Source organism: Macaca mulatta, chromosome X (assembly GCF_049350105.2).
Source record: "Macaca mulatta isolate MMU2019108-1 chromosome X, T2T-MMU8v2.0, whole genome shotgun sequence".
NCBI classification, from domain to species: Eukaryota; Metazoa; Chordata; class Mammalia; order Primates; family Cercopithecidae; genus Macaca; species Macaca mulatta.
Window position 1 is genome coordinate 126,097,539 of NC_133426.1, and position 13,912 is coordinate 126,111,450.

General features: G+C 47.3%; 1 protein-coding gene and 1 long non-coding RNA gene across 20 annotated transcripts in view; one reads left to right on the plus strand and one right to left on the minus strand.

Moving 5' to 3' along the window:
* Positions 1-13,912, minus strand: part of SEPTIN6 (septin 6) — an 81,340-nt gene that overhangs the window by 8,643 nt on the left and 58,785 nt on the right. For 5 of the 19 annotated variants that reach the window (XM_077987446.1, NM_001257447.1, XM_077987445.1 and 2 more), the window contains 3 exon segments: positions 13,075-13,243; positions 9,388-9,520; positions 5,615-5,805 (listed from right to left, as the gene is read on the minus strand). In XM_077987446.1, coding sequence (XP_077843572.1) covers positions 5,615-5,805; positions 9,388-9,520; positions 13,075-13,243 — 493 coding nt within the window. 19 annotated transcript variants of the gene reach the window in all.
* On the plus strand, positions 1,821-4,848 carry LOC144338808 (uncharacterized). The gene is made up of 2 exons (XR_013413196.1): positions 1,821-3,249; positions 3,681-4,848. It is a non-coding gene; the product is annotated as an uncharacterized LOC144338808 (long non-coding RNA).

Consider the following 13,912-nt stretch of genomic DNA (forward strand, 5'->3'; position numbering starts at 1 on the left):
AAAATTAGCCAGGAATAGTGGCACATGCCTATAATCCCAGCTACTTGGGAGGCTGAGGCATGAGAATTGCTTGAACCCAGGAGGCGGAGGTTGCAGGGAGCTGGGATTGTGCCACTGCACTCTAGCCTTGGCGACAGAGGGAGACTCTGTCTCAAAAAAAGAAACAAACGGAAATAACCCTAATTATGTTAAATTAAAAATGTTTGTATTTCCTTTCCATCCACTACCTGAGTCTAGTAGAGGAGATAGAAGGTCCTTAATCCCTGCTTTCAGTCTCTCTATAAACTATGTGATACTTTATAAACTTTTATTAATACAACATCTAGCACTGAGGAATCCTTACCTGCTGATCTCCTTATAAGAGGTTTTCATGAGGCCAGTACTTGTAGGATTAAATGTAAGGAATTCTCTGTAATTTCTAAGATCTCTTCATTTTCCTCCACTTTTATTATAGGTTTTTGTTTTGTTTTTTTGAGACGGAGTTTCACTCTTGTTGCCCAGGCTGGAGTGCAATTGCGTGATCTTGGCTCACCGCAACCTCTGCCTCCCAGGTTCAAGCGATTCTCCTGCCTCAGCCTCCCGAGTAGCTGGGATTACAGGCATGCCCCACCACGCTTGACTAATTTTGTATTTTTACTAGAGACAGGGTTTCTCCATGTTGGTCAGGCTGGTCTCGAACTCCCGACCTCAGGTGATCCACCCGCCTCGGCCTCCCAAAGTGCTAGGATTATAGGCGTGAGCCACTGCTCTCAGCCTTATTATGGTTTTGAGGGGTACAGTCAAAGGAAATTTGAGAACTTGAACCCCTCAGATAAGAAACTGCCACCAGCAGGAAACAGAGAAGTGAGTTTCCATTGACTCTGGACATTCTCAAACCTGATGCAGGGAGATGGGAGAGGGTTGATGCTGACTGTGACACTGCAGGACAGGGCTTGTGAAACCCAAAGTTTCTCTCATCACTATGGTTTAATTAATTTTGAAAATGATGGTTATAGCTCCTTTTGTTTTTGAGATGGAGTTTCACTCTTGTTGCCCAGGCTGGAGTACAATGGCGTGATCTCGGCTCACTGCAACCTCCGCCTCCCGGGTTCAAGTGATTCTCCTGTCTCGGCCTCCCAAGTAGCTAGGATTACAGGCCTGTGCCTCCACGCCCGGCTAATTTTTTTTGTATTTTTAGTAGAGATGGGGCTTCACCATGTTAGCCGGGATGGTCTCAATCTTCCGATCTCAGGTGATCTGCCCTCCTCGGCCTCCGAAAGTGCTGGGATTACAGGTCTGTGAGCCACAGTGCCCGGCCCGATTATGGCTCTTTAAGAAAAAAACTGCCCACACTGAAACCTCAAATACTGATCACAGGATCCACCTGTGTTACCCAGCTGTTCTAGCAGCAAAAGTCTGAAAACGACCCCTCATTTTAATCAGGCAGGCAGGCATTCCACATGTACACTTGAAACCACACTAGACTATTTCTGCATATTATAAGTCACGAGAGAAAACCAGCTAGACCAATGAAGCAGCTTCTTCTATGATTAGATGCTTGTGTTGGAGGTGCGGGATTGGGGGAGATATGTTCTAGAAGCCACTGCCAGTTCTATTTAGAGTTAATCAAGCTTACCAGGACCCTGGGTCTCATGCAGCATGCAGCAAACAGCAGAGTTAACTGTAAAACAGTAAGAGCTGATGAAGATGGAGTGAGCATGAGGAGAAATCAAATATTATGACTTGACACAAACAATGAAGGGTTAGAGGTCAAAGGTGATTAGGAGTAGCAGGAAGGGGAAGTGGGAAGGGTGGACTGGTAGGAACCCCTGAAACACTGATACTTTTTTTTTTTTTTTTTTTTTTAAGTCAGGGTCTCCCTCTGTTGCCCAGACTGGAGTGCAGTGGTGCAATCACGGCTCACTGCAGCCTCAACCTCCCAGGTTCAAGCAATTCTCCCACCTCAGCCTCCTGAGTAGCTGGGATGATACGCAAGTGCCACCAGGCCCAGCTAATGTTTAATTTTTTTTTTTTGTAGAGACAGGGGCTTCACTATGTTGCCCAGGCTAATCTCAAACTCCTAGACTCAAGCAATCCTTTGCGTTGGCCTCCCAAAGTATTGGGATTACAAGCGTGAGCCACCACGGCTGGCCAATACTTTCTTAATCTCTTTAGGGGCAGCTAAAGGAAATTCTGAATATGTGACTCTTAGATCCAACCACCATCTCTCAAGAAGAAATACTACTACCACCATTTCTGCCCTCAAAACTCACTACCATGACTATGGGAGGAGGGTAGCACAGGTCTAACGGTGGCTCTTCCAGAAGTTAACCAATTGCTCATGAAATTACATAAGAAGCCAAAACCCAGGGCCACTTCTGCATCTGGAAGTACGGAAGAAGACAGGTCATTCTGTCAGGCCCTTATTGCTAATATGAGGTGCCACATGCCAGCAGGGTTTTCACCCATTTCAGAATTGGAAAGGAGCACTGTCACCAACCCCAAATATTCCTGGAGAGTAGAGAGGGGTATCTCCCTCTTGGGGTCTCCTGCCTGGGGTCGGAGAAGTCAGTCAGTAAGGGCAACAAGGGGAAAGCTTGATGTGAGAAGAACTTTTACTGAACATCTGAATAGGGAATATTTATAGTTTCAATGTAGCCTGAACAAACCAATTCCTAACTCCCACAAGCAGGCTATGAAACTGCCCCAGGTACTGAGTTAACAAATACCACAGGACCATGAAGGCAGCAGTTATAGCTGGATGACAAATTTAGATTTTTCTGATCTTAAAAATAGGAATTCATTCCTGCTGGTGCAACTAATACACCACGACAGATAAGTTAATACAGTACAGGGTGTGTCCAAAGAGACTTTTTTTCTGGCTAGTTGAACTTTATCCATCAGGTAATACCAAAAAAGTTCATTCATCAGTGAATTTGACATATAGTATTAAGATTCAGTAAGAAAAATTTCTGGACTAATTGGTGAAGTTTTTTTTTTTTTTTTTTTTTAGACAAAGTCTCACTCTGTCACCCAGGCTGGAGTGCAGTGGCACGATCTTGGCTGTGCAACCTCCACCTCCCAGGCTCAAGTGATTCTCCTGCCTTAGCCTCCTGAGTAGCTGGGACTACAGGTGTGGGCCATCACACCCAGCTAATTTTTGTATTTTTAGTAGAGACGGGGTTTTGCCATGTTGCCCAGGCTGGTCTCAAACTCCTGACCTCAGGTGATCTGCCTGCCTCAGCTTCCCCAAGTGCTGGGATTACAGGCGTGAGCCACTGTACCCAGCCAAGATGTTTAAATTACGCATTTGAATAAAGAGTAATTGGATTGCAAAGCTGAGTGCCTTCAAATATAACGTATTTTACTGTTAAGCAAAAGTTACCATGTTATTCCTAAGTGATAAGCCAGAGGAAAGGAAGGTGTTTCTTCCTTCTGGCAAAAATATCCCATAGTTAAGTCCAGGAACAAATGGCTGAAAACAGAAGGCAATGACCATGGACACCTTTTGGATCCTCAGTACCCTTTAGTAAAGACACTGCTAAACAGTCCACCTGGGAACATCTCAACCCACACTGCACAAACAACTGCAGGGCACAAGGGCACCACAGGAGTTTTTCTAGATCCCGTTGAAATACTTTTCTCTGGTTCTAGGATGAGGAATTGATAACTTCAGCAAGCAGAGACTGGGGTTGGGTGAGGATTATTGACCCACATGGTATCTAGGAGTCACTGTTCTAATACCAGGGGAGATGAGAAGTCTTAAAATCATTCCACAGATTGAGGATGGGGCACATGCAGCATACACTGACATCTGAGGGCTCCCCTGTTAAGTTCTCAGCACCCCAGGCTGGGCAGAACTAAGCCAGCAGGGAGGGATCACAAAGAGGTAGGAAATCAGGGCTGGGCTGCAGCCTTCAGTGGCAGCAGTTAAATTCTGTTGGCTGCAGCGAGTAAGAACTGAGGCAGGGTGAGGGTGGGACTACGGCCAAGGAGAGATGAGCAACCTCAGATATAGGGCAGGGGTGGGGAGAGAGTGCACTGAGTTTCTGCTAAAGGCTCTCTCTTTCTTCCACTACCCTGTATCTGCACTTCTTTTTTTTTTCTTTTCGAGACAGAGTCTCAATCTGTTGCCCAGGCTGGAGTGCAGTGGTGCGATCTTAGCTCACTGCCAACCTCCGCCTCCTCGGTTCAGGCAATTCTCCTGCACAGCCTCCCAAGTAGCTGGGATTACAGGCGCACGCCACCACGCCTGGCTAATTTTTGGTATTGTTAGTGGAGACAAGGTTTCATCATGTAGGCCAGGCTGGTCTCGAACTCCTGAACTCAAGTGATCCACCCGCCTTGGCCTCCCAAAGTGCTGGGATTATACCATATCTGCAGTTCTTTTTGTTCCTCTCTTTCTTTTCTATTTTTTTTTTTTCAGATGGAGTCTCACTCCATTGTCCAGGCTGGAGTGCCGTGGTGTGATCTCGGCTCACTGTAACCTACACCTCCCAGGTTCAAGTGATCCGCCTGCCTCAGCCTCCTGAGTAGTTGGGACTATAGGTGTGCATCACCACACCCAGCTAATTTCTGTATTTTTATTTTTATTTTTTTAGATGGAGTCTCGCTCTGTCGCCCAACCTGGAGGGCAGTGGTATGATCTCAACTCACTGCAACCTCCGCCTCCTGGGTTCAAGTGATTCTCCTGCCTCAGCCTCCTGAGTAGCTGGGATTACAAGCTCACGCCACCACGCCTGGCTAATTTTTGTGGTTTTAGTAGAGACAGGGTTTCACCATGTTGGTCAGGCTGGTCTCTAACTCTTTTTTTTTTATTTTTTATTTTTTGAGATGGAGTCTCGCTCTGTAGCCCAGGCTGGAGTGCAGTGGCGCGATCTTGGCTCACTGCAAGCTCCACCTCCCGGGTTCATGCCATTCTCCTGCCTCAGCCTCCCAAGTAGCTGGAATTACAGGCGCCCACCACCAAACCCAGCTAATTTTTTTGTATTTTTAGTAGAGATGGGGTTTCACCATGTTAACCAGGATTGTCTTGATCTCCCGACCTCGTGATCCACCCGCCTCGGCCTCCCAAAGTGCTGGGATTATAGGCATGAGCCACTGCGCCCAGCCTATTTTTTTTTTTTTTAAAGTAGAGATGGGGTCTTGCCATATAGGCCAGGCTGGTCTCGAACTCCTGACCTCAAGTGTTCCTCCTGCCTTGGCCTCCCAAACTGCTGGGATTACAGGCGTGAGCCACCTTGTTCCTCTCTTATATTGAGAGGCCTTGTTCCTCTCTTATATTGCTGCACCTCTAATTTTTTTCCTCCCTTCTGCTCTCTCACTCTCTCTTTGCTTTTCCTCTTTTCCCTTCCTCTCCCATGGACCTTGAGTTTGCAGGGCTTTCCTGAGCAAGCTGGACAGATGGGCTGGGCCTCTGGGACCACACCCCTCCCCTATTCTCAACTCCCCAAGCTCAGGGAATCAAAAGGTCCCACAGGGATGCTGGGACCAGTTATAGGTACCTCAACCAGTCTGACAGCCCGCAGCTCACCTCTGGTCACCAGTCCTCAGCCCCTTCAGGTGCCACGTCCTGCCCCGGGAGGATGAGCAGCAGGAAAGAGAAGGCACCACCCGAGAGCAGACTGCTACTTACTTTTTCTTCTCTTTGTCTCTCTTCAGAGTCTGTGAGCCTCCAGCCTGGGAGCCCTGGGACTGGAGCAGCTCGGCTGCTGTCTTTCTTTGCTTGAAAGCATTCACTTCATCATCCAGGGATTTCTTCTTATCCTCCAGTTTCTTCTTCTCGTCCTGGTGCAGTTTCTTCAGACGGTCAAACTTCTCGTGCAGCTGGCAGGGAAGCACAGGGAGATTGGAGAGAGTCCCCTGTGAGCAGTCCCCAGCCTGGCCAAGCCCAGATGGGTGGGGACCAGTAGGGCTGTGACCCTGCAGGACCCTGGAACCTCAGGGGGCATTTCTGTCAGGGATTGCCATGATGGCACCAAAGGCACCATGCTCTGGATCATTCTCTCCTCCTGTCATTTTATCTCCAAGTCTCTGCTCCTGAATATGGTAAAGGAACACTGCATTGTGTTTAGTCAGACATTTTGTTAAAAAGAGTCCCCATAGTTACCATACATGTTCAATAATAACATCAATGATAATAATATAACATTTACTGAGTGCTGGCCGGGCTCAGGCCTGTAATCCCAGCACTTTGGGAGGCCGAGGTGGGCAGATTACTTGAGGTCAGGTGTTCAACACCAGCCTGGCCAACATGGGGAAACCCCGTCTCTACTAAAAATACGAGAATTAGCCAGGCATTGTGGCATGTGCCTGTAGTCCCAGCTACTCAGCAGGCTGAGGGAGGAGAATCACCTGAACCTGGGAGGCAGAGGTTGTACTAAGCCGAGACCATACCACTGCACTCCAGCCTGGGCAACACAGCAAGACTCCGTCTCAAAAAAAAAAAAATTTACTGAGAAATTATTATAGGCTAAGCACTAACTTTTATAAGCCCTTTATGTATATTAACTTATTTAATTGTTACCACATTCCTGTGAGGTAGGTTCTTTATTATCTCTATTTTATGAGGAAACAGAAGGTCTAAGAAGTAAGGAATTTGACTATGGTCAACCCAGTATTTAGAGCATTATATAACGGGACCTCTTATGTGTAAGGAACCCCTGTCTTTTCTTAACCCCACAATCAGGAAGGATCACCACGGATCACAGAGAAAACTTCAGTAATGGGAAAGTCAGTCAATGGAAATGCTTGGCTTTGGGCATGGAAGGAAATAAAAAGGATTTTATGACATGGAATGAGTACAGACACCTCAGCCTTAACTAAAGGGAGGCTTCATTAGTCCTGAATAGAACCAGAAACCCAAAGAACAAGAAGAATATTCTGGGCCAGGCACAGTGGCTCATGCCTGTAGTACCAGCACTTTGGGAGTGCTGTAATCCTGGTAGTCAGCTCAATCCCAGCCAAGGTGGGTGGTACGAAGTCAGGCGTTCTAGACCAGCCTGCCCAACATGATGAAACCTCGTCTCTACTAAAAGTACAAAAATCAGCTGGGCGTGGTGACGCGTGCCTATAATCCCAGCTACTCGGGAGGCTGAGGCAGGAGAATCGCTTGAACCTGGGAGGCGGAGCTTGCAATGAGCCAAGATCGCACCACTGTACTCCAGCCTGGGCAACAGAGCGAGACTCTGTCTCGGGAAAAAAAAAAAAAAAGAATATTCTGCTATGCCATTGTGGTAGGTGGATCAAAGAACAAGAGGCACAGACAGTCACAAACTAAAATGCAATAAACTACCCTGAATAGTAAGAGCAGAGCAAGCTGAATTGCACTTTCTTTCATGGATTCGGAAAAGAGTTTAGGATTCTGTAGCACTTGCAGCATACCATGAAGAAAGTTGGTTCTCTGGGTCCTGGGGGTATTTGACACTGTCACTTAGGTAGGTGAGTGATAGACTTGCTGTATAAACCAGCTCTTTTCTTTTTTCTTTCTTTCTTTCTTTTTTTTTTTTTTTTTTTGAGACAGAGTATTGCTCTGTCGCCCAGGCTGGAGTGCAGTGGCACGATCTCGGCTGCAACCTCCGCCTCCCGGGTTCAAGTGATTCTCCTGCCTCAGCCTCCCGAGTAGCTGGGACTACAGGCGCATGCTACCACTCCTGGCTAATTTTTTTTGTATTTTTAATAGAGACAGGGTTTCACCAAGTTAGCCAGGATGGTCTCGATCTCCTGACCTCGTGATCCGCCTGCCTCGGCCTCCCAAAGTGCTGGGATTACAGGCGTGAGCCACCGCAACTGGCCTAAAGCATCTCTTAGTCACTAGGGCTGCCTATCAGTTGCCTTAACCTGGCTTTTGTTTGTTGTACTTTTATTAATTTGTCTTTGAGATCCCCTCAATTCTCCTAGAAGTGATGGGTGACATCTTTTTTTCTTTTTCTTTTTTTTTATTGAGACAGTCTCACTTTGTCACGCAGGCTGGAGTGCAGTGGCCTTGATCTCTTGGCTCAAGCATTCCTCCCACCTTAGCTTCCTGGGTAGCTGGGACTACAGGCACATGCCACCATGCCTGGCTAATTTTTTGTATTTGTACTTTTTTATTTTTATTATTATTATTTTTTGAGATGGAGTCTCACTCTGTCGCCCAGGCTGGAGTCCAGTGGCACAATCTCGGCTCACTGCAACCTCCACCTCCTGGGTTCAAGCAATTCTTCTGCCTCAGCCTCCCAAGTAGCTGGGACTACAGGTGTGTACCACCATACCTGGCTAATTTTTTGTAATTTTAGTAGAGACGGGGTTTCACCATATTAGCCAGGCTGGCCTCGAACTCCTGAACTCGTGATCCGCCCACCTCGGCCTCCCAAAGTGCTGGGATTACAGGTGTGAGCAACCGCGCCCGGCCAATTTTTTGTATTTTTAATAGAGACGGAGCCTCAGTATGTTGCCCAGGCTGGTCTTGAACTCCTGGGCTCAAGCAATCCACCCGCTTTAGCCTCCCAAAGTGCTGGGATTACAGACCTGAGCCAAGGCACCTGTCTGACTTTTTTTTTCTTTTTAAGTGAAACTGGAAAAAAAAAAAAAAAAAAAAAAAACAAACCAATGCCCTTGTCATGGGCTTTGGTGAGAACCCTTGAGAGTGCGACAGGTTAAATGTGGAAGAGATTTGTGAAGTAATTAAGTGTTTCCTTTCTTTTTTTTCTTTTTGAGATAGAGTCTTGCTCTGTCACCCAGGCTGGAGTGCAGTGGCACGATCTCAGCTTACTGTAACCTCCGCCTCCCAGATTCAAGTGATTCTCCTGCCTCATCCTCCCAAGTAGCTGGGACTATAGGCATGTGCCGCCACACTCCACTAATTGTTGTATTTTTAGTAGAGACAGGGTTTCACCATGTTGGTCAGGCTGTTCTCGAACTCCTGACTTCAGGTGATCCAACCACCTCGGCCTTCCAAAGTGTTGGGATTACAGGCGTGAGCCACAATGCCCAGCCCGATGTTTGGATTTCTGTTCCTGTGTTAGTTTGCTGAGGATAATGGCTCCCAGCTCCATTCACATCCCTGTAAAGAACATCCTCTCATTCCTTTTCATGGCTCTATAGTATTCCATGGTGTATATGTACCACATTTTCTTTACCCAGTCTATCATTGATGGGCATTTGGGTTGAGTCCATGTCTTTCCTATTGTGAATAGTATTGCAGTGAACATATGTGTGCATGTATCTTTATAATAAAATGATCTATAGGATTGCTGGGTCGAATGGTATTTCTGATTCTAGGTCTTTGAGGAATCACCACACTGTCTTCCACAATGGTTGAAGTAATCTACATTCACACCAACAGTGTAAAAGCGTTCCTATTTTTCCACAGCCTGACCAGCAGCTGTTGTTTCTTGACATTTTAATAATCACCAGGCTCACATTTACCTCTTTCTCTGCCTCTTTGAGCTCTGCTTCTTTCTCTTTGACTCTCTGGACGAACATCTGTCTCATCTCCTCTTCTTTTTTCTGGAGTTCCCCTAGGAACTCATTTCTTTTGGCCTCATACGTCTCCTGTAAACTGCGAACATGGTCAGGTTAATTCTTCTTCCTTTGGAATGGCTCCTGTTTGATAAAACTGGCCCCAAAGATCCTCACTGGGTTCCTCTGTCCTCCCTTCCCCAGTTGTGAGCCAGGTACAAAAATAGAACCACAAAACTGTGGGCACCTGGCTTGGCCCATGACAGCAGGCCCACAGGGCTTCCGAAGAGGGATGGGGCAACCCTAGTGAACTGGAGAGACTTAGAATATCTGATTCTATACTCTTGTTCTACGGATGAGAAAACTGAGGCCCAGAGAGGTGAGGTGTCTTGCTCAAGGCTCCATGGCTAGTTAGAGGGAGACCTTTGACCAGAAGCTAAGTCTCCCGTCTCTTCATCTGGGTTTTCCCTTGCACAATGCTGCCAGGCCCTAGCTCTGAAACCGACCACATGAATGAACTATTTCAACAAATGCTTGAGGAGACTCCATATGTGCTAGACTCAGTACTAATTGACATGATGCTAGTCACTCAGCCTCTACAGCCAACAGCCATCATACTTGCCATCAAGGAACTCATGGTCTAGTGGGAAATGCCCCTGGCCTAAGCTTATTTTTAAAGAAATAGGAGATGATAGGCTGGGTGCGGTGGCTCACACCTGTAATTCCAGCACTGTGGAGGCCAAGGCCGGTGGATCACCTGAGGTCAGGAGTTCGAGACCAGCCTGGCCAACATGGTGAAACCCCCATCTCTACCAAAAAATATAAAAAATTAGCCGGGCGTTGTGGTGGATGCCTGTAATCCCAGCTACTTGGGAGGCTGAGGCAGGAGAATCGCTTGAGCCTGCTAGGCGAAGGTTGAAGTGAGCCAAGATCGCGCCACTGCACTCCAGCCTGTGTGACAGAGTGAGACTCCATCTCAAAAAAAAAAAAAAAAAAAAAAAAAAGGCAATAGCCTGGTGAAGAAGAGGTGGAACTGTGATCCAAAGAGGGCAGCATGTAAGAAAGCTCATGTGGAGAGAGAATGACATTCTTAGGGAGCCAGGTGTGGTTCAACATGGCCAGAGAGCACCATGGCAATGCTGGAGTAGAGGCAGACGAAGTTCCTGAGCCTGGTGGAAGAGAACAGGCTTTGAATGACATATTTAAAAATTGGACGTGTGTGCACTGCATGGTTTTAAAGCAGGAAGTAGTACTAGATCCAATTTGAAAATGAGAAGGACCACTCTGGCTGTGTTGTGAGAAGGATAGACTTTCCATCAATCCAAGTAAGAAGTGACAGGATCTTGGCTGGGCGTGGTGGCTCATGCTTGTAATCCCAGCACTTTGGAAGGCCAAGGTGGGTGGATCACTTGAGGTCAGGAGTTCAAGACCAGCCTGGCCAATATGGTGAAACCCCGTCTCTAATAAAAATACAAAAATTAGCCGGGCGAGGTGGTGGGTGCCTGTAATCCCAGCTACTTGGGAAGCTGAGGCAGGAGAATCACTTGAACCCCGGAGACCAAGGTTGCAGTGAGCCGAGATTGTGCCATTGCACTCCAGCCTGGGCGAGGGAGCAAGACTCTGTCTCAAAAAAAAAAAAAAAAGAAAAGAAAAAAAAAGAAGTGATAGGATCTTAAATGTTAAGGGCTGGGAGGGAATGGAGGGAGTGGTAAGAAAAGCAGAACTCCCAGGACTTGGGAGGAGCCAAAGGTAATTCTGATTATCCCTGGGCAACCAGGTGGATGGTGGTATCATGAATAGCAACAGGGAATGTTGGAGACGCATGCTTAAGAGGGAAGAAGATGAATTTGTACTAAGCTTGATTTTCGGGGATGTCCTCTATGGGATGTCAGAGTGGAAATGTCCAGGATGCAGTTGGATTAACGGGTTTAGACTTCAGAAGTAAGACTAGCTTGGGAGCCATCTACTTCTAGGTGGTAATTAGGGCTGTGAGAGTAGAAAGAACCAGCGGCAAAGAGAACAGAAAGTGAAAGAAGCAGAGGCCCTAGGAAAGAATCCCGGGGGGTGTATATCAACATTTAAAGGAGTAAGGTGAAGAAAATGAGCCTGCAAAGGAGGCTGAGAAGAAATAGTAGGAGAGATAGGAATAGAATCAGCCAGGACATTGCTGGAAAAGCCAAAGGCAGAGAGCATTTCAACGAGGCAGTGAGGAATGGCATAAAGTGCTGCGTTGATATCAAATAAGATGGAACCCAAAGGCAACATTGAACTTAGCCACAAGTTTGCGATTCCCGGCCTTGGAGAGAGGCATTTGAGTGGCTATGCTGGGGGCAGAAGCCAGACTGCAGTGGGTTGAGGAATGAATGAGAGATGGAGAAGAGGAAACAGCAAATATAGAACAACTCTTTCTCCTTCTCATCCTGTCAAGGACTTCTTGACAGGGCAGAGGCTGGTAAGAAAGAGCAGGGTTAAGGGGAAGTTTCTTCAGCACAAGAATGCTTACGTGCAGCACGAGAAGGAGCTGGCAGAGAAGGAGTGAAGAAGGCGAAGACACAGGAAACAGAGTATTCAGGATGGAGTGAAGGAGGAGGGAAGGAGACAAAATGACCAGGTGGAGGCACACCTACTCCTCTACAAATGCAGATGAAAGCTGCAGGTGGGGAAGAGAGCCAGGGGGCTCCCACCAGAAAGAGACAAGCAGGGCTTCCCCCAGCCCCACGTGCTCCAGTGGCCCCTGGCCCCACCTGTCAGTATAGGGCATGAGCCTATCCTTCCTGAAGCAAGTATCCCCAAGGGACTGGTCAGGCTCTGACTCCAGGCCAGCTTTAGGCTGTGAACAGGTAGTGTAAGATCTCAGAGGCTCTTTGAAAGCCTTTTTAACCGGTAGACATCTCCCTCACTTGCTTATTAGTGCTTGACCACCATAAAGGGCACCACGTGGTAATTTCAACTGTGGAGCTTATTTCACACATCACACATATAGATCAGACACTTCTACTTGGTGCATCACTCCTCTCTGCATAATAACCTGCTTTCAAAAACATTTCCCTTCTCTAAAAGCATTCTGATTTAAGAAATATGCCAATGATGATTAACATCCTGCGGTCAAAACAGAACTTGCACTTGAATGCAGACACTAAGAACAGCAATTGAAGAGCCTGCAGTTCATCGATGCATGGCAAGGGATTGCTACCCGGTCCTATCTGGGTTTCAGAATGGGGAAATGGGTAAAGAACCTGTCTGAGTGCCAGGAGCCTGATGAAGAAAGAGGGGCAGAGGACAGTTACCAACTGCCACCCCGTGGAACAGGGCCCCAGCTTGGGGATCCCCTCCAGCGCAGCTGCTTGGAGCTGTCACGGATGCGTGCATGTGTGTGTGGTGATCCGCCTTGCTGGTCCTCTGGGCCTCCTCCCTTCCCTTGCCCTTCAAAGCAAGGCAGCAGTACTTCCCAAGCCTGCGCCCCACAGCTCTCCTGGCAGGTGTGCAGTGGCGAAGGGTGAACAGGCAAGCAGAACTGGCAAGTGAGCCGCCCCTGCTCCTCGAGGTCTTAGCACCCGTGTCTCGCCTCCCCTGTGAATTCTCCAGGGGAAGGCTTCCACACCACCTGGGTGGGCTGAGCTGAGCTGGGCTGGACTGGGCTGGCAGGAGTGGTACCTGAAGGGTTTGCTGTCAGGGTCGGTGTCCTTGAAGCCCATCTCCTCCAGCTTACAGCGGCGATACAGCTCATAGTGCCGGGTGTGGGTCTGCTCCCGCAGATCCTCCATGTTGACCCGAATCAGCATCTCCCGCAGCTTCACAAAGTCGCAGTGGGCCTCGTTTTCAACTGCATAGCAGGGTTTGGGGTATTGAAAGTATGTTGAAAGGAAGGCCAGCGGAAGCAGAAATGGATGAAACGAGAGGCAAAATGTCTAACAGTGACGTTGCCTTGCAATCTGTGTATTTAGATCCTGCAAATTTACTTCCTCTCTTTTTTACTGAAAATGTAAATGAAAGGTTACAAAAATGCCAGTAATGAAAAATGGTGATACCATAAAAATACTTGTTAAGACAGTCAGTAGCACCACAATCTAAATTCAGCAGTCAGACCTTCAAAAGAATGTTTGGTCTACACCACTTGTAGGACAACAGCACATATGCATCTATCCATCCATCCATCCATCCATCCATCTATCCATCCATCCATCCATCCATCCATCCATCCATCCATCCATCCACCCATTCATCCATCCATCTATCCATCTATCCAATCAATATTTGTGGAATCTCTGTTCCCATTATTGTGTGAGGCACTGGGAATTCAGAAACGAAGTCATGGAATCTTGCTGTCAGGAGCTTACAGTTTAGAGGAAGAATAGATGCAAATAGACAAATACAATTCAGTGCAAAACTACAAAAACAGAGGGATAGTCAAGTGGCAATAAAGCTCAGAAGAGGGGGGCCTAAGAGCTCCTGGGAAAGTGAAGACTTCACCGAAGAGAAAATCCCTAAGATG